This window comes from Trichosurus vulpecula, chromosome 4 (assembly GCF_011100635.1).
Source record: "Trichosurus vulpecula isolate mTriVul1 chromosome 4, mTriVul1.pri, whole genome shotgun sequence".
In the NCBI taxonomy this organism is placed as follows: domain Eukaryota; kingdom Metazoa; phylum Chordata; class Mammalia; order Diprotodontia; family Phalangeridae; genus Trichosurus; species Trichosurus vulpecula.
This window is the reverse complement of record NC_050576.1, coordinates 145823683-145851613: the sequence shown is the minus strand read 5'-3', so window position 1 is coordinate 145851613 and position 27931 is coordinate 145823683. Positions and strand designations below refer to the sequence as shown.

Genomic DNA, 27931 nt, shown 5'->3' with positions numbered 1-27931 from the left:
GAACCACTTGAACTTATTAACTTTATTTATAAATATTATAATATAATATGTATTATATTATGATACATTATATATAATACATATAATATAATGTAAAATAAATATTTATAAATATTAAATTTCTTACCAAAAGGCTGGGTTATTTAAAGTATCCTCTCAACATACTGGAAATCTAAAAAAGGTGAAGTTTCTTAAATATTTTATTTTTGTTTGGACCTATTATTTTGTGAGTACAGGAACTCTCAGTGAAGAAACTCCATCTACCAATAGAGATAAGCTACTATTGTGCAACTTACAGTCTTAGAGAGTTATCTGAGTTACTAAGAGGTTAAGTGACTTGATCAGAGTCACCCAGTTCAGAGGCAGAACTTGAACCAAAGTCTTCCTGACCCTAAGATTGGCTCTTCTCCCACTTAGGACATGCCGCCTGTCCGATTTTTATTTACACCTATTTTATTGCTAGATACGATTTTTTGCTGTTGGAAATTAATATTAGGTGGTCTCAACTTAGTAATTATTGGCAAATCACTAACTAAATAAGCAAACTATATAAAGAATAAAAAAAATTTAAGACAATTGAATCAAGTAAATCCACTTCCAAGATTTCTTCATAAAGTCATTAGGACAGTTTTTAGTCCCAAATGAACAGATCTATGAATTACAACTAATTTTTCAAATATAATCACTTTTAGCTAAATTCTATGCTGAGATGGCAGAGTAGCAGGGCCAAGTACAGCAAGCTCATCTTCCAAACTCCTCCAAAGAGATCTAGTAAAGGTACCAAATTAAATCCCCATGGGGAAATCCAAGAAAAAGTCACCAGTGAGTCATTTTTTTCCAGGCTGGCACAGGAAGACAGGAAGATCTGGGGATACTGGTGTTGGAGGGTGGCGGTCAGGCCAGGAGTCTGGGGCCCTGCAGAGTACTCCAGCTCAAGGGAGAGGCCTTCAAGAGGAAGCCCCAGACCTCTATCAAGACACTGTGACCAGGGTATGATAACAGGTGCCATCCGGCAGCTTTACTGCCCACTACCTGGTCCTGGGTCATAGATTCAGGGTGGAATGAGGAGAGGACCTATGCCCATACATAGCATTAGGAAGTAGGGTAGGGTCACAGGCCCTAGAAGGTATACCACGAGAGGAATAAATTCAGAAACAAGCAAGCAACAGTGTAGCTCTAACTGGAGATATAGAACAGGGTCTCAGTTCCAGCTTCTAGCCCAGTCTGAATGAAGCCTGCAGAGGAATACCATGGTAAGAATTCCAGATGAAAGGAAAGCCTACAATTTTGTCCCTCTGAACCACCAGGGCCTTCCATATGGCTGATAGTAGCTGAGTCCAGCAGCAGTCTATCATTGCTCAGACCCAAACCTAGGTCAAGAACTTGAGAGAGCCCAGACCCTGCAGAGGGGAAGAGGTACCCACGGGAGCCCACAGTAATCAGGAAGGAGCAAATAAAAAAAGTCTCACCATATAGTGACAGGTATGCTCAAGACACAAACCCAAAATAAGTGAACAACTCCAAAACATCTGTAAGCAAAGTCTTAAAGAAAAATACAGCTTGGACACAAAATCAACTAAAATTCCAGGAAGAGATGAAACAGGAGGTTTGTTGTTGCTGTTTTTAAAGATTTTTATAAATGAAATGAGAAATGAGAGAGCTAGAGGAAAAAACTGGAAAAGACATGAAAGCCATGGAAGAAAGAACTGGAAAGGAAATTAACAGGCTGGTACAAGAGGTACAAAACCTTGCCCAAGCAACAAACCCCTTGAATATTAGAATGAGCCAAAGAGAAATCAATGGCCTTATGAGACTAGTGAAACAAAATCAAAAGACCAGGGGAAAAAAAGAAAATAAAAGTATTTCATAGTAAAAACAGACTGATGAGAAAAAAATCTAAAAACTGCCTGACTACCTGCAAGCATGACCAAAACTAGAGCCTACATATATCTCAAGAAATCTTCAAAGAAAACTGAGGGAAAAGTATAAAACATCTTGGCTAAAAAGAATTCTACTAATTTTAAACAAACTCCCTCCAAATCAAAAAGCTAAGGATCGTTTCTGAACTCTGTGACTTAAACGAATTCTCTAATCCTTCCATCATCATCTAAAACAAGAGTTCCTAGCTTAAGGTATAGGTGCATGGGAAAGGGGTGTATGTGCCAAATCTTGTCAAGGGACTTCAGGGAATATTTGGTAAATAAATATGTTATCTAATTGCAATTAATCTCTTTATTTCTTATGTGAATATAAATATTAGAATTCAGACTCTATTTCATTTCATACAGGATGGGGGGCTTAGGGAAGTGAAAGCCAAAGGGTAAAAGAATGAAAAAGATTGAGAAGCTCTTATATAAAATAACCTTTTCTCAAATCATCCAACAATAGCTTAGTACACTCAGACATTCTCCCACACCATTAAAGAAAGATCTAATGGGGGCAGCTAGGTGGTGCAGTGAGTAGAGTACCGGCCCTGGAGTAAGGAGGACCTGAGTTCAAATCTAGCCTCAGACACTTGACACATGTACTAGCTGTGTGACCTTGGGCAAGTCACTTAACCCCAATTGCCCTTACCCCCCCCCCAAAAAAAGATCTAATACAACCACATGGGGTCACCACTGAGGGATACCTCAGCCCCCCATGACCACCAAGGAGCAACTTCATGGTGAAAGTTATTATTGTGCCTGCAATCATCCCCAGGCAACTGGAGGGTTTCACAAAATAGAGAATTGGGCCTGGAGTCAGGAAAACCTGAGTTCCAATCTGACCTCAGACCCTTACTAGCTGTGTGACCCTGGGAAAGTAAATAAATTTCTGTTTGCCTCAGTAGCCTCAACTATAAAATGGGGATAATAACAGCACCCAGAGTTGCTGCAAGGATCAAATGAGATGATATCTGTTTAGCAGAGTACCTGGCACATTGTAGGAACTTAATAAATGTTCATTTCCTAAAGTCAGCATGTTTTTAGACAGTAAGGAAGCAGCCAGTAGACAGGTAGAGATGGAAGTTAAGTGAGAGAGCAGTGATGACAAAATGGGCAACCTGCTGGAGAATAAGGGATGATCACTTACGCATGTAGAAAAGTTTTCCCTGGCAAGAAGAGCTACCTCTTCATGTGAAATTGAGGTTAAGGAGGAGATAATGAAAGAAGGCATTTACATGATATAAGATAAGGAGGGCTGACAGGTGAAGCAGTGCATAGAGGGCCAGGTCTGGAGTCAGGAAGACTCATCCTCTTGAGGTCAAATCTAGCCTCAGACACTTAATAGATGTATGACCCTGAGAGGTCACTTAACCCTGTTTGCCTCAGTTTCCTCATTGGTAAAATGAGCAGGAGAAAGAAATGGCAAACCATTCCAGTACCTATGCCAAGAAAACTCTAAATGGGGTCACAAAGAATCAGACATGACTGAAAAATCACTGAACAGCAGCAGCAAGGTGAAAAGGAGGGGAGAAGGGAGAGCTCTTGGCGAAGGCCTAAAGTTTTTCAGTGAAGTACAAGGCAAGATTCTCAGCTTGGGGAGGAGGAGCTGTGGAAAGTTTGAGGAGGGACAGAAAATTTGTAAGAGCCAATGTATTGAACGGGGATAGTTAATCAATTAGGGAAGTGTAAAAGAATCACTTTGCTGCAGTGATGATCCAATTGAAATTATATGACAAACTTATGGTGGTCTCAGTTGACACAGTTTGGGTTAGGAAGTCATGGCGAGCATGAAGAATAGGACTGAGAGCTCCAAGGCAGACGGAGAGGTGCAATGACAGATCATAATCAGATAAAGAAATTTCAGAGTTCACAAATATGGAGAAAACTAGGGAGAAATCTGAGCACTTTAAGAACTCCTGGGTGTTCCCTTAGTTCCCTCTTTTCAGGTCTCAGAGAAAAGAAGGACATGAAAATTTATAATCACTATACCTAAACCTGAAGGTATATTCAGAGAACTCCCTTAAGTTGAACAGGTCAGTTCTCAAGGCAAGCTTTTATAAGACCAAAAGTCTGTAGGTGTAGAGTCATAAAAGGCCAATAACTTCAAAGAAGAGCCCCTAGTTTAGTGTGGCAATTGGAGAATTGAATTTTCTCTCAGAAGAAAAAAACTATAAAAGCTCTTTCTGTGATAGCATAGACTGAACCCAATAACAATATGATTTTCATCAGCAGAGTGTTTTGGCCTTCTCTGGGCAAAAGATAATGTGGGAGCTAAGAGAAAGACCATACCTGGGGCTCAGTTACAAAGAACTAAAGAAGAGGTGTAATAGAGAGCAACACTTAGAGACACCCTCTGGGGACAAAAGCAAATGGTAAGAGAAGGAAGGGAAGGGAAAGAGAAGGGAACAAGCATTTAAGTTTTATCACATGGTAAGTGCTTTACGAATATCTCATTTAATCCTCAAAATAATCCTGGGAGGCAGGTGCTATTATTATCCTCATTTTACAGACGAGGAAAATTGAGGCAAACATAAGTTAAGTGACTTGCCCAGGGTAACGCATCTTGCGTCTGAGGTCAGAGTTGAACTTGGGTCTTCATGACTACAGGCCCTGTGCTCTATCTGCCGCACCCCTTGGCTGCTCTGTGTCTAACTAAAAGAGGAGCGAGAGACAGCAATACCCAAGTGTGCTAGAGGAAGAGTCAGGCACTAGGCCTACACTTAAAAGCTTACAAAACCTATAAGTTTTTGTTCTACTGACAAAGGCTTTGATGTCACAGAGTGACCTCTGTTATGATAAAGTACTGAATTACAACTTTTAAAACAAGAAAAGGAGGCAGGTCAGTCAAGTAACAAGAATGAGGAAAGAGAGATGCGCAATGTGATATGCTGGTCCCTCCAAGATATTAAAAGAATGAGAAGATATCCAGTACTATGGAAGATTTATGAAAAGTTATGGACAAGAATCTAAGAGAATGAGTAAAGATAGCAAAGTTACAATCTGCAGAGGTAGAGGAAATACCTAGACTGATGGAATCATAGAGCTCCCCAAATAAAGTGCCATGTGGATTCTAATTTGTTTTATAGCATGATAAATCAATAAATTATAATGCTAGGCATTAAGATCCATGGTATCTTCTGATTCTTAGACTGGATTTAGGCTTCTGATCATCACAAATCCATTTGAGGAAGATGAAACTAATAACTAAAATAAAATCTCTGGATTATATGTGTGCTTTATGCCTAAGCATGACATAATGGCTAGGGCACTGGATTTGAAATCAGAAAGACTTGGTTGAAAACCTGCCTCAGACACTTACTGTATGATCCTGGGAAAGTCCTTAATCTCTCTGTGCCTCAGTTTCCTCACTTGAAAAACAAAGGGGACTGGACTCAATGGCTTCTAAGTTCTAAATTTATGATCCACAGTACCCTTGTTATCTGACAGTGTGAATAATAGTGAGCAAAATGTGAACTTCAAAATAAAATTATGCAAGCCTCACCATTTTTTTTTTGAGGGGAGAAGGCAAGGCAATTGGGGTTAAGTGACTTGCCCAAGGTCACACTGCTAGTAAATATGTCAAGTGTCTGAAGCCACATTTGAACTCAGGTCCTCCTGACTCCAGGTCCAGTGCTCTATTCACTGCACCACCTAGCTGCCCCACCATTTTTCTTTATATAACAAAAAACAAATTCTGGTTAAGTTCATTATGAAAATAAGCAACAAAATTATTTTTTAAACAGAATGAACCAAAAAAATTTTTTTGATAGCTATTTAAATAACCAACAATATTTTAAACCATTTTAAAATAGCTAAATATTGAAAAGAAATATCCCATTAGGGATCTATTTTTAACACGAGGCTGACAAGAACACTAAAAATACATGAATAACTTGAAAATTGCATCTTCCAGATAACTCTGGAGGAAAGAACTGGAGGCACTAAGTTTTCTAACTGGCCTCCAATATTGATACTCATCTTATAATGTCCTTTTCTTATTTTCATGGAAAACAAATTGAGTCTGGGAGAAAAGGTACACAAAGGAGAAAGTGAGATAGGACCACATCTTTTAGCTAGAGTTTAGAGTTGAGGGGAAAGAATTTACTGTTTGTGACAGATAAGGAAAGGCAGATTCTAAAATTTGTTTGTTCTTAATTATCTGGGCATGTTAGTGCTTTAGTAAAAATTTTGGATGCTCTTATTCTAAGGTGCCAATATGTGAAAATAATTTCAAATCTCTTTTCAGAATTGAATATAAAAACCAGATATCACTACTGAATTATTTTCTTTTGCATATATAAAATATATTAACTTCACAGTTTAGATCAACATAGCCAAAATAATTACTTAATCCCCAGATACACAGTTAGCTTCTCTGTTTCAGGGCCACACACTACCCTACCCTCCTAATTCTAACCAGCTAGTACAAATATTTGTTTGTTTTTTTTTTAACAGGGCGGGGGGAAAGGAAATAAATGAGACTATAAAAATGGATCAGCCCAAATTCATAACTTTTAACAGAAAAATAATGGAAAAGACCCATGCCTTTTTGATATATAAGTAGCGCTTTTTATATATGGAAGACAATACTTTATTTCCCACTTGGTTTTATACCTCTGGGCAGGGTTCCACATGACAGTCTTTTATAGAACAATGGCCATCTTCTGCCCAGAAAGGGCATGGTCTCATCAAATTAACCTTTAAAAAATAATAAAGAGACAAAGAAAATAGAAAATATTAGTCAAAGAACTAAAAGAACACATCAAATTAAATTCACAGGTCTTATTCAAAACAGTATTTAATTTAAGACAATTGTTCCCAGTCAACTAGATAGCTTAGTCTTCTTTAATAAAGATGAAGTAAGGAAAATAGAGCTAACACAATTTTTTCCATCATGTTTTTTGAAACTTCATCACTGTACGTAGATGACCCTGAGTTCTCAAAGGCTCAGTCAGTACAGACTAAATTCTGGCAGGTCCTACCATGCTAGGGAGAAATTTGAGTATGGCCCCAGTAAAATATTGGTAAAATAACCACCTGATGATGATTGTTTTTAGCCATGGATACCCACGAAACTCAGGCTCTTTTCTGATTCTACAGTAAAAGTGGCAGAGTGAAAGGAGGGGGTATGGAAGATGTTACGGATTAAACAGTAATTTTTAGACCATCAACAGATCAATTTGACTCCCAGCACTCTAAATTTAAGATTTCTGTTCAATGACCAATGAGTGTACATTTTGCTGGAGAAGCTGAATTATGAACAAAACTTTAGAGAAAAAGAAAGGACATTACAATCAAATGAAAGGATAGGTCACAGGTACCCCTTGAAGGACAGAAATGTGTTCACAAAATGTTTCTTCCCAGAGGAAACAAGAAGCCTTATTTCAAGGGGGTTTTGGTCATCACAAAATATAAAACTGAAATACTTTTTTAACTACCATGAAAACAGCTGCAACTATAACTGTCAGTTGGTGAGATGAAATGGTAAAGAAATTCTACAAAGTACCTGGTAAGACCATCCAAATCAAATACACACACATACATACACACTCTGATATTTGGTGACTTCAATACAAAAGTAGGAACAGGTAAGAAACATGGGAAAGCATGGTTCTATAAGAAAAGAGAGAAGCCAAAGACTTGTAGATTATGAAAGCTTTATAATCCTATATCATGAACACATATGAATATAATATGGTCATGGCAAGCATCAAATAATGCCATAAAACACAAAATATTTTAACAGGAAAGGGCTTGTTATTGATGTGGGACTTATCCCTGAGTAAACTGTCTATGTACAGTAAGAACATCAATTCCTCAAAGGACAAGAGTTAGTTTTTTAAAAAAGAAAGAATGAGAAAAAGATATGGCACACAATTTAAATGACATAACCTTGAATTATTTCAATAAGTGAAAATCAAAAATAAGAAATAAAGCAAAATGACATCGACACTGATTATGACAACTTTCTCCATAAGTTTAACCAATGTTTAACTCTCCATCTCCCAACTTTGGGTTTTTTCACTGGCTGTTTCCCACACCTGCACTTCTATCCCTCATCTCTGCTTCCTAGCTAAAGTCCCATCTTCTGCAAGAGGCCTTTTCCTAGTCCTCTTTAAACTTAGCGCCTTCCCTCTCACATCACACCCACTTTGTCCTCTATATAAGGACGTGTGCATAATTATTGGCATGTTACCTCCCCCATTAGAATGTGAGCTCCATGTGGTCAGGGCCTGTCTTTTTCCTTTCTTTGTAAGCCCAGCACCTAGCACAGTGCCTGGCACACAGCAGGTGCTTAATAAATGCCTGTTGACTGACTGACTGATTCATAGTAAGGATGGAAAAGTGTGTTGGGGCCAGATTTCAAAGGGGATTAAAAGGAATTTATATTTGACCTTACAGTCAATATTTTACTGAGTACAGGAGTGAAGTGGTCAGATCTGTGCTTTAAGAGACCACTTTGGCAGCTATATGGACAATGGGTTGGAGAGGGGAGAGATTTAAAGTAAGGCAACCAATAAGAAGGCTATTGCAATAGTCTATGAAAGAAGTAATGAGGGTCTGAACCAGGGTAGGGGGCATGAGAAGACAGCCCCATTGGTGGAGAATAAGCTGAACGACAGTTCTTGAGTTTGTCTTCCTCTTGCAGAAACATAGGTGCCCTGTGAGATGTGAAACTAAAAAAGGTTTCAACAAGTGGTGGTGAAAGAGCATAGCAGAGACAACCCCTAGAGCTATCCCCCAGAAGCAGCCAAGGACAAAGAAAGCTATCCCTTACACAGCACAGCGACTCTAAAGCCAAGCACCTAGATTCTAATCTAGGCTCTGCTACTTCCTACCTGAGTGATCTTGGATAAGTCACAAAATTCTCTGTACATGTTTCCTCATATGTAAAATGGAAGTTTGACCAGATGACCTCTGACATCCCTTCCAGCTCCAAACTACTGATCCTGTGATCCAGTATAGCCATGAGCAGTAGGCAGTAAGCAGTGAGCAAAATAAAACGACTTAGGATCTGGGGAGGGGGAGGAGGGCAAAAGGGCTTAAGAAAAGACTAAGGTGGTGGATAGGGACAAGGCCCATAAAAGACATCAATTAAAGCAACTATCACACTGGGGATTATAAGTGACTAGGATTTTACACAGGTGATCTTTGAGCCTAATGGTTATACAATCAAGGACTTCCATTTTTCCTTCTTTCCTGTCTTAAATTTTTAAAAAACCAAACTTTCTTCTGTAGTCTTGTGAACTGCAATCTCTCAAGTGAGAAGTCTGTCTCAGTATGTGGGTGGTACCAGATAGAGACCTTTCCAGGTTTCCTAAGCAATTACAGAGAAGAGAAAAGAATAAAATCTTCCAAAATGTACATTACCTTTCATGTCATGGAAGTGTTTGACAAAAGAGTTACATTTATCCAAGGCAAAATATGGACTTTCAATAAAATAGAAGACTTTCAAGCTTTCTCAGTGAAAAGACCAGAGCTGAATAGAAAATTTGACTTTCAAACACAAGAATCAAGAGAAGCATGAAAAGGTAATCAAGAAAAAGAACAAGAAAAAGAAATTGCAAGGGACTTACTAAAGTTGAACTGTTTTGTTTACATTCCTACATGGAAAGATGATGTGTATGATTCATGAGACCTCAGTATTAGGGTAGCTGAAGGGAATATGCATATATATGTATATATATATATATATATATATATATATATATATATATATATATATATATATATATCAGTGAATGTGTATGTATGTATGTATATATATAGAGAGAGAGAGCAGGCACAGGGTGAGCTGAAGATGAAGGGAAGATATCTAATCGAAATAAAATCAAATTAAGGGATGAGAGAGGAATATATTAAGAGAGGGAGACAGGGAGAGATAGAATGGGGTGGATTATCTCGCATAAAGGTGGCAAGAGGAAGCAGTTCTGTGGGAGGAGGGGAGAGGGCAGGTGAGGGGGGAATGAGTGAATCTTGCTCTCATCAGATTTGGCCTGAGGAGGGAATACCATACATACTCAAATGGGTATCTTACCCCACAGGAAAGAAGAGGGAAGAAGATAAAAGAAAGTGGGGGGATGATGGAGGGGAGGGCAGATGGGGGTGGAGGTAATCAAAAACAAACACTTTCGAAAGGGGACAAGGTCAAGGGAGAAAATTCAATAAAGGGGGATGGGTTGGGAAGGAGCAAAATATAGTTAGTCTTTCACAACATGAGTATTGTGGAAGGGTTATACATAATGATATACATGTGGCCTATGTTGAATTGCTTAACTTCTTAAGGAGGGTGGGTGGGAAGGGAAGAGGGGAGAGAAGTTGGAACTCAAAGTTTTAAAAACAGATGTTCAAAAACAAAAAAAAAAGTTTTTGCATGCAACTAGAAAATAAGATACACAGGCAATGGGGCGTAGAAATTTATCTTGCCCTACAAGAAAGAAAGGGAAAAGGGGATGGGAGGGGAGTGGGGTGATAGAGGGGAGGGCTGACTGGGGAACAGGGCAACCAGAATATATGCCATCTTGGAGTGGGGGGGGAGGGTAGAAATGGGGAGAAAATTTGTAATTCAAACTCTTGTGAAAATCAATGCTGAAAACTAAATATATTAAATAAATTTTCAAAAAAGAGTTACATTTAAATTTTCATTTATTTAATTGCCTTAGAGCCTAAAGTAAGGTAGTTAATCCTATATTTTGATAGTTGCCTTGGTCTATAGAAATGTTATGCTGTACATACAAAAAAGGTGATGTAAGAGCTAACATATAGAAAATGTATGATCAGAAAGAAGTGAGCCAGTTATTTCTGTCTATATGTCTCTCTCTCTCTCTCTCTCTCTCTCTCTCACACACACACACACACACACACATCATGCATACAGACCAGCCTAGAAGAATTCGGCATACTGTGGAGACTCTATCTATGGAAGGTCATAGTCAAGAATGACAGAGGATAAGAAAGCATCAAAAGCAATTGTAATTTATACCATTCACCAAGTATCTAATCACCAATTTGACTTAAGCACTGTGCTATACGCTGATAATATAAATTCAAAGAAGCAAACAAACTACTTACAATGAACTTACACCCTAATAAGGGAGATAAAAAGTACATAAAAATATACGTTCTATAAATATAATTAAATATAAGGTAGTTTGGGAGGAAGGACATTAATAGTTGAGAGGATAAGAAAAAGCTTCTTGTAGAAGATGGTGTTGGAAATGCACCTTAAAGGGAGAAGGACACTATGAGAAAAGGATAAAAAGGAAGTAGACTCCAGGCATGAAAATGCCAATGCAAAGGCATGGAGAGAGGAGTTGCAAATGAGGAATTGAGAAAGGTGGTTGGCTGGATCTCAAAGTATAAAGATAGGCTGGGCCCAGGCTGTGTGGGAGGAGTATTCTGGAAGCAATAGGAAGTCACTTGAGTTAGTTGAATAGGATGATCCCACGATCAAATCAGTTTTTGGCAGTAGTGTGTGGGATAGACTGGATTGGTGAAAATTTTCACCTGTTGAAATAAAAAATAAATGAAAAAAGTTCCTTCACTTTAGAAATTTTAAGATGCCACCTCAGAGGATTATGGAAAAACACTGGCCAAATTAGAAACAATATCTCATCTTCATTTGGCCTAACAGTAAGTAGGCAAATTTACAGCTACAAACATCTGTTATAATTCCAAGGTCCCCATACAGTAACTGTGATATCCAGTCAGAATTGCCTTTTAATATTCAAAGGAACTAACATTCTGAAAACAATCACATCTCATATAAGCAAGAGAGAAAAAGTGTGTGTGTGCATGTGATGTCTTTTAATAGTCTGAGGATAATGAGAATGGGGGGGGCACCTTTCAACAGTTACTTGATTAAAACAATGTTTAATTTTTTTTAATAAGGAATTGACAAAAATTCACTGGAGCAAAAGCCATCTCTAATAGACATACAAAGGATATGAAGTGGCAGCTCCAAAAAGAAAAGCAGAAATTACCAACAGTCACATGGAAAAATTGCTCAAAAGCTCCAAATATCAGAGAAACACTAATCAAAAGATCCCGAGACAACCCCAAAATTGTTAAGACAAAAAAAGGACTGAAAATGCTACCAAAAGAACCAGCTCATCAAGACCTTTCTGGAGGCCAGTGGTCAGATCAGGTATGACCTCTAAAGATCTTTTCCCTCTCTTTAATTTTATGACCCTGTTACTGGGATAGTTTTATCTTTCTTTAATAAATCACCTAAATACACAAACATATATGCAATCTCAGAAGGTAGCAAAATCATATGAAATCATGGATTTTTCCCTAAAATGATAAAAAGCATCTACCTAAAACCATCAGCAAGCATTATTTGTAATGAGGATAAGCTAGAAAGCATTCCCAGTAAGATCAGGAGTGAAAGAAGGATGCCCATTATCACCAATATTATTCAATGCTATAATAAAAATGTTAGCAATAGCAGTAAGAAATTAAAAAGAAACTGAAGGGATCAGAATGGGTAATGAGGTAATAAAACTCTTTTTGCAGATGATATGATGATATACTTGGAAAATCCTAGAGATTCAACTAAAAAGTTAGTTGCAACAATTTTAGCAAAGCAGCAGGATATAAAATAAACTCACATAAATCATCACCAATGTATCACCAACAAAATCTTGCAGGAAGAGATAGTAAGCAGTATACCATTTAAAATAACTATAAACAATATAAAATGTGAAGCATAGCCACTAAGACAAACCCAGGAACTACACAAACATAATTACAAAACTGTTTATACAAATAAAGTCAAATTAAATAGAGAAATATTAATTGTTCGTGGGTGAGCAGAGCCAATAGAGTAAAAATGACAACTTTAAACTAATATTCAATTCCAAGCTAATATTCAATGCCATCCCAATTATTTTATTGAGCTAGAAAAAAAATTAAAAAACTCATTTGGAAGAATGAAAGGTAAGACTGTCAAAGGAATTAATGGGAAAAAAAATATAATAGAAGGAGATTTAGCAGCACCAGATTTTAAACTATAAGGCAGTAAGTATCTAAACTATCTGGTACTGGCTAAGAAATAGAAAGGCGGATCATTAGAATAGAGTAGTAAATTATTATTATAAAATCAAGTCAAACTTGTGTTTGACAAATGAAAAGATTCAAAATTTTGGGATAAGAACACGCTATTTGGTTAAAAAAATGTTGGGAAAGCTGGAAAGCAGTCTGGCAGAAGTTGGGTATAAACCAATATCTTACAACATTTACCAAGATAAGGTCAAAATGGAGACATAACCATAAAGGAAGATGTAAGAAAATTATATCATAGAACACATTACCTAACAGACTTATGGATAAGAGAATAATTTATGAATAAATAAGAAACAGAGAGTGCTGAAATGTAAAATTGGTACATTATATTAAAAAGGTTTTGTACAAACAAAAATAATGTAGCCAAGATTAGAAGGAGAGTTGAAAATTGGGGAAAAAATTTTATAAGCAGTTTCTGAGACAAAGGTCTCATATCCTAAATACAAAGAGAACTCTGTCAAACTTATAAGAATGAGTCATTCCCTAATTGATAAATGGTCAAAGGATATGAACAGGCAGTTTTTTGATGAAGAAATCAAAACTATATGTAGTCATATGAAAATATGCTGTAAACAACTATTGATTAGAAAGATATAAATTAAAACAACTTTGAGACATCATTTCACATCAGACTGGCTAAAATGATAGAAGGATGAAATGACAAATACCGCAGGGGATGTGAAAAAATTGGGACATTAATATCCTATTGGTAGAACCATGACTTATCTAACGATTATGGAGATCAATCTGCAATTACGCCAAGAGTTTTAAAACTGTGCATACCATTTTGATCCAGCAATGCCACTATTAAGTCTGTTTCCCAAAATGATTAATGAAAAAAGAAAAGAATCCACATGTTCTAAAATATTTATAGCAGCTCTCTTTGTGGCAGCAAAGAACTAGAAATTGAGGGGATGCCTGTCAGTTGGGGAATGGCTAAACATGTTGTGGTATATGATTGTGCTGAACTACTGCTGTGCTATAAGAAATGATGAGTGGTTGATTTTAGAAAAACATGGAAAGACTGGCATGAAATGAGCATTACTAAGAGCACAGCCCTTTGACTGAATCCAGATTTCACAGAACAAATCCGCTTAATAAAAGATTTCTGTGAAGGTCACACTTGAGGACCTAGAGAGCCTCAGGTTCCCCACTGCTGACTTAGATAAATGCATAGATGGTATCCTTAAATTTAAAGAGAACACAAAAGAAAAGCTTAAAACAATAGATCACAGAGTCAAGAGCCCCAAAAAAGGATCTCAAAAGGCTAGAGCAAATTGGGCTGAATCTCATAAAGATGAAACTCAGTAAAGGATAAATAAAAAGTCTTGAACTGAAGTCAAAAGATCAACTTCACAAGTAATAAGATGAGTGAGGAAGCATAGACAGGAGTTGTTATTAAAATATCTGGTGGTTTCAATGGATGGCAAGCTCCATATAAATCAATAGCGTGATGTGGCAGCCAAAAAAACTAATGCTATCTTGGGCTGCAATAAGAGGGGTATGCCCCTCTAGCACTACAGAAATAATAGCTACACCATACTCTGCTTCCTTCTTTAGTACTGTGTTCAGTTCTGAATGCCAAAGCTTAAGAAGGACACAAATAAACAGAGTGACCATGTCATATTAGAGACATTTTAAAGGAACTTGGAAAGGGGAAGATTCAGGGGAGACCATCTTGGACCATCTCCAAGTATATGAAAGGTTATTATTCAGAGGACAGCATAGATTTGTTTCATTTGGGTTCAGCGGGTGAAACCTGGAGTATGAGTGGAAGTTGCAAAGAGGCTCAACATCTATAAAAATTTCCTAACAATGTGAGGTGTCCAAAAGTAAAACAGGTTGCCTAGAGAGATGCTTAGAGTTCTTCAAGCCAGGATTGGACTACCACTTGTAGGATATGTTATGGTGGAGATTCTTTTGATGACTAACTAGACTAAATAGCTTCTGAGGTCCCTTCCAATTCTCAAATTCTGTGATCGTATGAATTCGTGAAGAGTGCTGGCAACAGCCAGTGTAGTGACAGAAATAAATTATATTCTTATCATGAGCACAAGACCTTAAAAATAGTTAAGTTCTTAATGTTTGTTTAATGGAATATTGTTGAGGTGATAATGAGCTTTTAGTTCTCTGAGCCATGAGGAGGGCAGTGAATAGAAGACACTGACAGTAAAGAAGAGAGCTAGCACCAGAGACAGGAGAAAAACCTCTGCAGTATATGGAAGGGCAAATGGCCACATGGACCTTAAATACCCTTTATTAAATTTAGTAAACATTTATGTACCTACTACATGCCAGGGGCTGTGCTAGAAATTGGGGATATGAGATTAAAAACGAAAATAGCCCCTGCCCTCAAGGAGTTTATATTGGAGGGCATGCGTATATAAGTATGTAAGGCATAGGCATGTAACAGTTTTACTATGTTTAAATGCAAAAGGCAGAAGAGGCCAGATAGAAGAGTACAAATAGCTGCCTGTGTGTATCAGTAGAACCTAAGAACATTAATATGGCACAATAAAGCCACACTTGTCAGTGAAATTCAGCGGGGGGCGGGGGGGGGGGAGTGCGGGCCAAGGCCATGGGACTGACTGCATATAATTGTACAAAGATAACTCCTATATTCTCTTCCCTCTAGAGCTATATACAATTCAAAAACCTCATATCTTTACATCATCAATACTTTGAGAAGAGAGGTGGCTGACTTCCAGCCAAAATGGCTGCCTAAACAAAAGGCAAGCTGCCCAGCTCCCATATACGTACTTAAGCAAAACCCTAAAGTTTGCACCAGACCAAATGACAATCAAGAAGCCCAGTGAAAAATCACAACAAGTGAAAACTTTTGTCCCAGAGCTTCACAAAAGGTCAGCCAGAAGCCTAAGGGTTGAGGCAGAGGTGGCAGGGGGCGTGTTTCTCAAGTTATGTACACATCAAAATGACAAGAGACTGGACACTGAAGGCAGCAAGAGTAAAAAGTTCCCCTGGGAGAGCCCCAGGGTGAGGACTGAAGCTCCAGAGTGGAGGGAGGTTGGGGTTGGAGGGGAAGAGAGAGAGTGGGGAGGGTTAGCAGCAGCTGGGCCAGCACAGTGCTCAGCTCAGTATACCATAGGCCCAGGGTGTCTGAACTTCAAAGATCCAAAGAGACCTAACCCACAGAAGGAGTCTGCACAAGAACCCAGAGACCTGGGACAAGAACAAGTAAGGCCAATCCCCTCTACCAAAAGTATAGCAAGGAGCAGAATATGGTGCTGGCATAAAGCTCCAATTTACAAACTAAAGCTGGAGAGATAAAATGAGTAAACTAAACATCAAATAAGTATCAAAAGTTACTGCAAATCTAACTCCATAGCAACTACGGGAATTCAAAAGGAAAAAAAATGGATTTTCCATAAGGACTACATGAATGCCTAGAAGAAAAGAAGCAAGAAATAAGAATTAGAATAAGTAGCTTGGATGAGAAAGTGATAAACCTGACTCAAGAAATGGAATCCCTGAAAACTAGAATAGAATGAGGAGAAATCAATGACTCCATGAAACAGCAAGAAATATTGGAACAAAATAAAGACTGAAAAAAAAAATTAACAGGGGATAGGAGAGGCTAGCAATAGTAATACAAAAATTTTAAAGGTCCATTTAACATTTTTTAAATGCAAAGAAAAGAACATAAGGGAATTTAAGACAGCAAGGGCAAACAGGACAGCTTTGTAAGCTATGTGCAAAATTGTTCTTTTTGTTTTAAGGCACGTGGTTTAAAATGGAGAGTCACAGTTTCATACAGATTTCTTTTTTCTATGTTTCGCTGTGTGTATGGAAATGCTTTTTTGGTGTTTAAATTCAGAATAAAAAATAAAATAAAATAACAGGAACTGGCAAGGATATCATAAAAAACAAAACTGATCAGATCTTACAGGCAGGCATCAAACGATGAAAAAAGAAGTAGTCATTTCAGAATCAACTGTACATGTGTAATGATATCACCGACTATTTAGAGGTGCAAGTAGTTTTCTACATCAGCAGAAAAGCTAAAGATGAGAGAACACCAAATGTAACTGAAGCAGTTCCAAGTTATCTAAACCAGTTGCTTAGTTCCTAGTGAATTAAAAATGCATAAAATTCAACACATGAAGGCCAAAAGGAGGCAGTAACTGCCTCATACCTTTTATCCGTTTGTAGAGACATGAAACACCAAAGACAACACTGATTAGAATACAAGTTCATTTGCAAAACATTACAAAGGGAAATGAGAAAAGACTATAAATAGTATTAGTTTCTAGAAAACTATTTGAGGTTAAAAGAATCTGTAAAGATGTTGCGAAATGTAAATCAGATCACCCCCAAACCATTTGTAAAGGAAAACAGAAAGAGACAACAAATGGTAAATAGAACAGGTTGGCCAGTGTCTTTACAGAGATCTATAAAGGAGTGGGACCACATATTACCACAATAATCACATATTACATAAGAAAACATAAATTATATACTGTAATTTAAGGATATTTAGTTGGGAAGAATGTCTGAACCTTATACATCCTATATGTGACAGTTTGGGAGGCATTATTTTCAGACTATCTCAAAAAAGGGAAAATTCCAAAAGAATAATAAAGATGATGCTTTTATTCCTCCTTCCTATCCCTACCAAAGTGACTGAGAAAACTATATATCTACCTTCTCATCTTAAATGTTTGATAATAGTCTATATATACATTGAAGGTATCCTTGATGAAAATGTAAGAAATATAGAGTCAGGTTTCCCATATTATCTCCAGAACACCATAACTTTGTTGTTACACAACTAGATGGTGTAGAAAATTCAATTCTAAAGCTTTTAATAAGTGTCTGATATGTCCTAGGAACTATGTTAAGCACTAGGGAAATCAGGATACAAAAGAACCAGTACCTGTCTTCAAGAAGCTTACATTCTTTTGAGAGGAAACAACACATACATAAAAAATTCAAGATATCCCAAAAGTTAAATTTTAATAGCTTAAATCCTATATGCAAATAATTTCTCAGGAGGAGGGCAAATGCTTAATATGAAGATGAGCTTATTAACAATAGAACGAGGATTCTATAAGGCACAATGTAAGAAGAGGGTAGAGTGGAATAAAGATAAGTGAAGCTATTATGAGTGTGTAGATAGGGCTAAGGAGTGGTAGGCAGGCTGGGGAGCTTCAGCCTAGGCCTCACGATCACAGCTTCTGAGTTGGGCACTGCCATGCCCATTACACATCAACAATGGCAATATTGATTTGTTAGTCAATAAACATTTATTAAGTGCCTACTATGTACCAGGCACTGTAGTAAGTATTAGCAATACAAAAAGAGGCAAAAGATAGTTCCTTGCCCTCAAAGAGGTCATAATCTGAAGGAGGGGACAAAAAGGAAAGAAATGTGTACAAATAAGTTATATACAAGATAAGTAGGAAATAACTAACAAAGGTAAGGCACTAGAATTAAGAGGGGTTCTAAAAGGCTTCCTATAGACGATGGGATTTTAGTTGAGACTAGAAGGAAACTAGGGAAGTCAATAGATAGAAATGAAGAGAGAGAACATTCCAGGCACAAGGGACAGAGAAAATTCCTGGAGCTGAGAGATGGAATGTCTTATTTGTGGAACAGCCAGGAAGCCAGTGTCACTGAATTGAAGAGTATATTGCGGGAGTAAGGTTTAAGAAGACTGGAAAGATGGGGAGGGCTAAGTTATGAAGGGCTTTGAATACCAAATAGAGGACGTTGTATTTGGTCCTGGAAGCAAAAAAGAGCAACTATAGTTTTTTGGGCAGAAAGGTAACATGGTTGGACCTGCGGACTTTAGGAGGTAGGCAGTTCCACCATCAGCCTATTGCAACAGTCGAAGCATGAGTTATGAGGGCCTATACCAGCATGGTAGCAGCATCAGAGAAGATGTGACTATCAACTCTTATAAATAGATATAAAATAAAAGCCAAAATAAAAGATTCTGCTGTTTCTACTTAGCTTACTAATCTTTGCAAAGCCCTTGACTGGGAAAGGCAAATGTACTCTTGAAAGCTCTATCCAAACAGAGGTCTTAACACATTAAAATTATACAAAAACCCTATGACAGATGTGACTATGATCATTTTGTTCAATGAGCCATTGATTACTGACATCAAATGAGGTGTAAAATAAGAAGACATGCTCACCTAAGGTCTTTTGATAGTGCTATAAAAACTTCACGAATAGCATTCTATTAATTACATCAAGCTTGGGAAAATTACAAAGACTTCTCAGTGAAATACACAATAATATGATGAAGACTGGCCTAGCCATTCACAATGAAAAGACAAAGTGGATAAAATGCAGCTAGGGAGGCAACTCAATCCATAAAATTTTACACATACACATATGTATGTATACATACACACATCTTATATACATGTGCGCATATACACACATACACAGGCATATATATACATACATATATACACACATATTTATGCGTCTATATATATTCAATACATATATATGTATTAAAAGGCCCTGTTCAATGACAATGAAGTGAGTATGGGTCAAGAACTAAGGAGAATATTGAGCTAGAACTTATTTTAGAAATTTCACAGTATTTTTCACGATTCCAAATTACTCAATGCCACCAAAGGATACTTCTTGATATCAATATTTTTAAATGATACTGTATCAGTGCAAAACAGGAAGCACCCGAATCTCAGAAGAATCAAAATTACAATTTATTCAAAGGGCAACGGAAAGACGTATAGCAAGCATGAGAAGATTGTAGCAAATTACCAACAACGACTTCTCTGGGAACAGAATAAAAGATATTATTGAAGAAATGTAAGAGCAGAAATGTAGGTGAGCCAGTCATAGAATAGAGACAAACACAACAGGTAGACAACCCAAGTGCAACACTGGTATCTGTTTGGCTCCATGGCAATGCCCTGGAGCAAGGAAGGCATGGCTGGCATGAAGTCAACATGAAAAAACAAATTCACCTTGTAGAGGGCCCCCCCCCCCACCTTTCTGACATATTCTGTAGTGAATTCCCAGCTTTGGGAACAGCTGCCATAAACTTTATCTCCTTTCCACCTTGCCTCCCCACCCAGCCCTGCTTCCAGTTTTTTCTCTGTACCAAGAGGACACTTCCCAATGTTTGAATGCCTTCAAATTCCCTATTAATTGGCCTTTAGGAGCCAGGTATTAAACCCAAGATATTAAGAGAATCAGAAGAATAACACAGGGTAAAAGAACCTAGAGGGAGGTGTTATGACCTTTCTAATGAGATCGTGAATCTGACATGTCAAAATCACTATATCATAATACAATAACTAATATTCATAATGCTAGATCTAGTCATCAAAGAAAGGTTAAATTATATTCAGTATATTGTCTCGGGAAGTATGGAAGTACTTACATTTTTGAAAAAATCCTATCAATATATTAAAATGTAAAGTCTGGGGCTAAGGGTTAAATCCTTGACTATCCAGGGGAAAATGTGTTCTTTTTTTTAACTGGTAAAAGGAAAAAATAGTGTCTTAGATTTTCTCATAACACCTCTGTGATAGAATTGTCCCTCCCTACTATCCTCATCTTCTTGACAGGAAAATTAAAATACAAAGGAATTTCATAATATACCAGGATTAGAACCTGAATTTTGAAATCTCAGTCCAAAGTTTTCATAAGATTACACAAGATTTTCCAAGTATAGACAGAGTTAATATAGCCAAAGGCTCAAAATAAATACCGATTGTCATTCATGTTCAGAATATATTCAAATGCTGAAAGATTTAAATTTCTGAGGAGAACATGGTTGGTTCTTTGTATGGCCCATCTGTGAGTTTTTCTAAGTAATCTTACCTTATAATAACGAAAGTAGTCCCGTTCTAGCAATTTCTGTATTTTAGGAAAGATCTTATAGGTGTTGAAACTATCAATGCTTTCTATATCACACAAGCAATCATCTAGGACTCCAGAGAGCTAAAAAAAAAAAAATTCAATATAAGTTGTTATTCAAATTAAGTAAACAAATTTGAAGTACAGTTTTGTGTCATGAAAAAAGTTAATTTGTTAATTGAGTCATTATTTGAAGTTCAAGATTTGAACCGCTATAAAAGTTAAAGCAACTTTTTTGGTTATACTATGTACATTTGGCATAGGTACAGTGAAAAGCTGGGATAACTTAGGGTCTGTTGGACAAAGAACGGCCATTAGGTGCTTCTTAGGAGAAACTTGGAATAATCACAGAATGATAAGACAATTGAGCAAAGTCCCCCTTTCCTCCAATTCCCCTTTTCCTGAGCATTTCTGATAAGAATGGGAAAGGAAAGCATAATCTTTGAAAACAGTCACATGATATATAAGTACCTGATGGGAGACTCTTGTTGAGTATTATGGCAAGTGACATAGGAAGATACATTTTGTTTCAAAACTCACTGCAGGTCAACGTTAAATCTATTTCAGGTAGTTACCTTAACAAATTGGATGCTAAGTGTCAAACAATTACACTCCCTTGCATAATGTAATATTAAATATTTACTATCTATTTTTACTAAATATTTACTGATTTACTAAAGATAGTCTTCATAATTATTTTTAGAAATTCCTGCCAATATTTCCACACCATCTTATTCTATGATGATACTGAAGCTTCAAATTTTTAATGGATACATACCATGAAGATCTTGAATTTTAATCTTTTTTCTTCCCAAAGTAAATACTACACATTAATAATATGTTTATAAATATCTTTCCTATATGCCTAATATTCTAATGTAATTAGTAGTATGCTTTTAATAGTACTTTTTTTTGCAAGGCAATTGAGTTTAAGTGACAGCTATTAAGTGTCAAGTGTCTGAGGCCACATTGGAACTCAGGTCCTCCTCACACTGTGCCACTCAGCTGCCCCTTATAGTACTTTTAAATAAAATCTGGTAAAGAAAAAACAAATTGCCAATGACTTAGAAATACTCTCAGGACTTCTCTAAGGCACCTTACAGTTCCAAAATTCTAATTTTATTAATGACTAGTACATAACATTTACTTATTCATTTACTCATATATACTATATGCTAGGCAGTGGGGAAAATATTAAGATAAATTTAAGATGTGATTCTCAAGGGCCTGCATTGGGAGATAAAATACATGCACAAATTACTAATACAAAAATGGAAATAATAGTACATAAGAATTAGGGAAAGAGGGTTAGTTAAGAAAGGCTCTGGACAGAGGGTGACATTTGAACTGGACCTCAAAGGCTACAGAGAATTTACCAGGTTGGGATAAGCAGCATAACAAAGTAGCAAGAAGACTGGCCAGAGAGGCAGGAAGGCTCTGGGCTCAAGTACAGCCTCTGATACATACTGGCTCTGGACAAGTCCCTTATAATCTCTCAACACCTCCTGAATAATCCTCTAAGATTATAAAGTTGCAGGTTTCCTCATCTGCAATGGGAAAGAGTGTCCTCTGTTTATTCACAAAAGGGATTCTGTAGGCCAACAAAATCATAAGTCAAAGAACCACCCCCCCTTACCCCACCCAAAAAAGAGGGAGAAATAAAGATGAGGATGCAGGAAAGTAAAAGGTGTGCTTAGAAAATGGAGAATAGTTCAGTTTAACTGGAGCTCTGCTACCCATCTATGTCTATCTCAAAATTACAGGGCTTGATCCTGACTGATGTCTGCTACCAGAGCCCACCCCAAATAAAGCCCTTGCTGCTGCTCTCTACCACAGAAACCCGCTTCTCAGTAGGAGATGCTGGAAACCCCACTAGCCTACAACTACTGAGTTGAAGTTAGAGTCTCTTTTGCTATTCCCCAGCTACTGAAGTCCAATGCCACCAGCATCCCCATCCCCAGAGCTGTCAAACCTATCTCCCAACTCACAGTTCTGAACTCAAGATTCAAGGTTCAATAAAAGGCTTATTCGTATTATTTTTGTTACGTTGTAGACGAAAGAGTTTTACATTTTGCCCTAAAATCCTAAGCATCATTCATCAATTTTCTCTATAGGAAAAAGTATCTGAGTCTTAGTTTTTGATAACTGAACATTTTTATAAACTTTCGGAAAACAGTCTTTTCCAAGTTTAGGATGGTGTAATCTGTAATGTGGTACTTAGTACAAATAGTTTTGAATACCACAATGCAAGATAGGCTATTGCAACTGCCAAAGTTTCAATCGAGGAAATGCCTATTTCACAAAGCAAAGTTCTAGGTCACACACATCAAACTCATTTTCCTTCAGAACCTGTCTACAGGTTAACAGCTTGTTCCTGAAAACGTCATGTAATCCAATATACAGCTGACAGAAGGTGAAAAGCTGCATTGTCAGGATGACTTACACTGGTGGATTTTTCCTTGTACCATAACTAAACCTTGTTAGCGTAGCAGCTATGTGGCACAGCAGATGAGTCTGAAGTCAGGAAGAGCTGAGTTCAAATCCAACCTTTGACACTCTAGCTATGTGATCCTGGGCAAGTCATTTAACCTCTGTTTGCTTTGGTTTCCCCAACCATAAAATGGAGATAATAACAGCACCGACTTCACAGGGTTGTTATGAAGACCAAATGAGGATAATATTTGTAAAGTGCTTAGTACAGTGTCTAGCACATAGTAAGCACTATATAAATGCTATCATAATTACTGTTTCCTAAAGAAGAGACCTGAATAAGGTTCTAATATTCCTGGAGTATTAAAACTAAAGCCAAAATTCTAACTCTTCAGCACTCAGCATCAGTGAGAACACTGCCCCCTCTACCCCAGGGTGACAAGGCCACAACCTTCTCAACCTGCCCCCCCCACTCCACCCCATGTCATCCTAACTGCCTCAGATGTTTTTTGAAGTACTGTATGATAATTACCTTTAAGGGATTCCATAAGATAAAGAAGGAAAAGTGCTCTTTGGGGAAAGTTGCTTTATTTTTAAATAAGTGCAAAATTTAATGCTTTTCTTTAATCTTCTGAGTAAAATGGAAAGCTTAAGTGTGTATGTATAGGCATAGATACACATATACAAATAAAAGATCTTTAGTTGCAATTTTGTCAATGCAAGATCTCAAAGTTACTCAGTCTCTATCAGAGATCTACATGTATACCTGATTACATCCCAATCTGACAGAATGGAACATTCAAATTTCTTCTTTACAGAAAGATTACCAGCTATATTCATAGTAGCTTCAATACAGGTTGCTGTGCTCTGCTTCAAAACATGTTTGCATCTAATTTATAATCAAGTGAAACAAAATAGAAAAGAAAATACTGAGATTTATCACATAATGGGAAATAAATTTTGCCTTTACCGGCAAAAAGAAGTATTCTAAATTATGTACTCGATTCCATTAAATAGTTCATACCTTTGGCTCACTGAAAATAACATTTTTAAGAACATGACTTCTTTCTTGTCACTTAAACTGTTTCTCTACTAACCAAATGCAATGGAGAGAAAGGGAGAAACTGAACTAAAAAATTGTCAGATTCTGGGCCTCAATATGTAGGTATATTTCCTTGCTATATAAAGGAACAATTTAAATTTTTTTTAAAACCCACATTTTTATTTGCTTTAATGGACTAATTTTCAAACACTTCACACTTCAATCCACCCACAGACTTCTTTAACTGTTGACCTAACAGTTCAGATGTAACACACATGTTGAAATGTGCAAATTTCATGTTTTTATAATAATCAGGCATATGTGAAAAGTCATAAACTAAAGCATCTGGGTTGGTGCTTGCATTGGAAGCCTAAAATATGCACTATTTTTACTGTTTTTTTAAAAGAGCAGAAACAGAGAAAAATTAATCCTAAATACATTATGTTCCCAGTGGGAAAAATATCTTATTAATAACTACAAATTAGGAAATTAAATTGTCAAATATGATTTGTATTACGAGGTGACATTATATTCTTCATCCTAAATTAACTTCACAATGAAGGAAAAGTGATATTCTCAGCCGAAGAAAAGCTTCTATTATCTAACAATAAATATTATCTCATATTATCTACATAATAAAAATGTTACAACTAAGAGGCCAAGCAAAAGCTTTGCACCAATTTCAGACATATGTTTAAAAAAAAAAACCAGTCAGGAATGAAAACAAACTGAATAAGGAAAACATCACTATGTTACATAAATACTAGCTATTATTTTATGTACAGACTAGCAGTCATCAGCAGATCCTCCTACAAGCCTCATGAAAATCTGCCTCCGAATGTCAAAAACACATGTTTACATTCACAACCTCACAATTGTGCTCCACTTTCAGGTGGCAATGTGCTTTAATTGCTACCATCACATCTCCCCTCATTACAGGACCACCTGGGACACCTTGTTTTTTTTCCTCTTAGCAGCTTCGCCACTTTTGCAGCAGGTGCAAAAAATTTTTTAAATTTAAAAAAAAAAAGCCCAAGAAATCCATCGGCAGCCCACTCAATACCCCCCAAATGACAAAAAGGAAGTAAACATCTCTTTGAAGCCATGGGCCACCGAGCTCAAGGACGCTAAAACAGGAGCTACATAGTAAATTCGGGAATTTCCACATGAAGAACTCTTTTCTCCTCCTGCTGGGGAAGGTGAAGCCCCTGAACAGCTGGGGAGTCCCTAAGGAGCCTCACCCCAGCCTGGCCAGGCCGCCTCAAACCTCCTCAGTCTCCCGATGCTGAACCCACCGCAGGGGCCGAACGGGTCCCACGCCGGGGGCTTCTACCCCTCACTGCGTGGATACCACCACTAGCGAAGCTTCGGGTGCCGGTGCTGAGCAGGGGGGCAAGATGCCACTTTCCAACTCAAGGGGGTAGACGACCAACCGGGCTCAAGCCAAGGGGGCTCGAGTCCAGAGAGGCGACCACCCTCTAGGGCGGAAAGTTAGGGAAGGGGAAGCCTTCCTGCCTGTCGCCTGCCACGTTCTCCTAGGTGGCTGTCAGCATCTCCACTGGGGGCAGCGGGATGGAGATGGAGGGAGGGGCGGGGAGGAGGGGGCGGTGTGGGGGGAGTCAGTCTCTCCATCTCCCTTTCTCTCCTTCCTCCTCTTTCAAAAAAGCCACCCTAGGAACTCAGCCTCTTCCTCCTCCTTTGGCCACCACCCACCCTTCCTTCCTCCCCACCGGGGCGGGGGGGGGGGGGGCGGAGGGGGAAGGGTCGCCATCCTCGCATACAGTAGGCGCTCAATAAGGAGTCTCTGATTCTCGAGCTCTGCTCCGCGTCTGGAGGAACAGCCCTCCCCGACAGGGGTCCCCGGCCCGCTCCACCTTCCCCCCCCCCATCCCAGGGTACCTGGGCCTCCGCGATGGTGCTCAGGCAGCTCAGGGTCACCCACAGCTGCACGGCGGCCGCTGCCCCGGCCCGGCTGCCGCGACGGCCAGCTCGGCTCATGCTGCCCTCGCCTCCTTCCTTCTTCCTCCGCCGCGGCCGGGGCCGGGGGGTAAGGGGGGCCGCGCTTCAGCCGGCCCGCGCCCCCAAGGCGCCGAACGACGACGAACGACTACGAAGAGCCTCAGAAGCCCGGCGGAAGAGCCCCTAGCTCGGTGGTCAACGTCCCCGCGACACCTGTCAGGCGGCTGGAGGAAAGTCTAGCAAGCCGCCCACTGGCGGCGGAGCCGAGCCCCACTACCTCTCTTCCACTCCCCTCTGGCGGCGGTGGCCCCGCCCCCTGCCTTCCCGTCCTCTTCCCGGCCGCTCCCCTCCCGCGTGCGCTGAGCATTATGGGACTTGTAGTTCCCCACCGCTCCCAAAGGATCCCTAGGTCCGGAGCCGGAAGGACCCGCGGAGGAAGGCCGGGAACTACAGAAGGGGTGGGAACTCTGTGGTCGGCGGGAGCGTGAGGCCCCGCCACGGCCTATCAGGGAGGACCACGCGAGCCTCCAAAACAAGAGGAGGTGGCCACATGGGTGGTGGGAGGCTTACTTGGTATTGCGTGAGAAACCCTAGGATGGAAAGTACCCGTGATGGGCCACCCCGCCCCGTGGAATGAGTCACCGTGATTTACTCTCCTGTGGAAGTTGGGTTCGGAAGGAAGCTGCTGATTTTTCTCCGTCCCTAAGAAGGAGATCCTGAATTTGGCCCTAGTTTTTCTCCAAAAAACAAAACAAAACGAAGCTTCTCCTAGGTGGTCTGTTCAAGGCCTCAGAATTCACCTCTCCCTCCACTAACCCCAGGATCTCACTAAAGCCTCCTTAGCCAGCCGTCCTTACCCCCTCCCCCCACGAAGCCCACCGTGTCAGCATGTTGCTATCCTTGAAAAGGGAGACCAAAAATCTTCATACCCACCTCTGGTTGCTATTGGAGTTATGGGACCCCTACTTGATTCCGTTAAATTGTGGGCTTCTCTAGCACAGGGACTCTCTTGGTTTGTTTTTTGCCCTCCAGCTCTTAGCATGGTTCCTGGCACGCTGTAGGTGCTTAATAAATGCTTGTTGAAGTTGTAGGATATGACTATGATGGAATGTTGTTGTTCAGTCACATCACACTTTTACAGATGAGGAAACTGAGGCAAACAGGATGAAGTGACTTACTACCCAGTTTGTAAGTGTCTGAGGCTAGATTTGAACTCAGGAAGATGAGTCCAAGTTCATTGCTCTATCCACTGAGCCAGGTAGCTGTCCTCTGTGATGGAATACTGTTGTAGTATAAAATGACAATGAGGATGAATTCAGGAAAACTTGGGAACATTTATATGAACTGATGCAAAGTGAAGCGAGCAGAACCAGGAGAACATTGTACACAGTAACAACAATATTGTAAGGATGATCAGCTGAGAAAGACTTTGCTACCCTAATCAAAACAATGATCCAAGACAATTCCAGAGGAGGCATAGTGAAAAATGCTCTTCACCTTCAGAGAAAGAACTGAACTCTTCAGTCCTAAATGGGAGTGTTCCAGAAGGGAATTGGGTGGTGATTCTTCTGTAATTATTACAGTATTATAACAAAGTATGATCTTTTACCTGTTCAAGCTTCCAATAACTATTTCCTAAAAC

General features: G+C 38.7%; 1 protein-coding gene across 1 annotated transcript in view; it reads right to left on the bottom strand.

Moving 5' to 3' along the window:
• ERO1B (endoplasmic reticulum oxidoreductase 1 beta) overlaps positions 1-26571 on the bottom strand; it is a 65408-nt gene extending 38837 nt beyond the window's left edge. Inside the window, exons 1-3 of the mRNA XM_036754699.1 lie at positions 26230-26571; positions 20823-20942; positions 6540-6623 (exon numbers count right to left, since the gene is read on the bottom strand). Coding sequence (XP_036610594.1) covers positions 6540-6623; positions 20823-20942; positions 26230-26328 — 303 coding nt within the window. The 5' untranslated portion in view covers positions 26329-26571. The remainder of the gene's footprint in view (positions 1-6539; positions 6624-20822; positions 20943-26229) is intronic.
• Positions 26572-27931: the final 1360 nt, after the last annotated feature.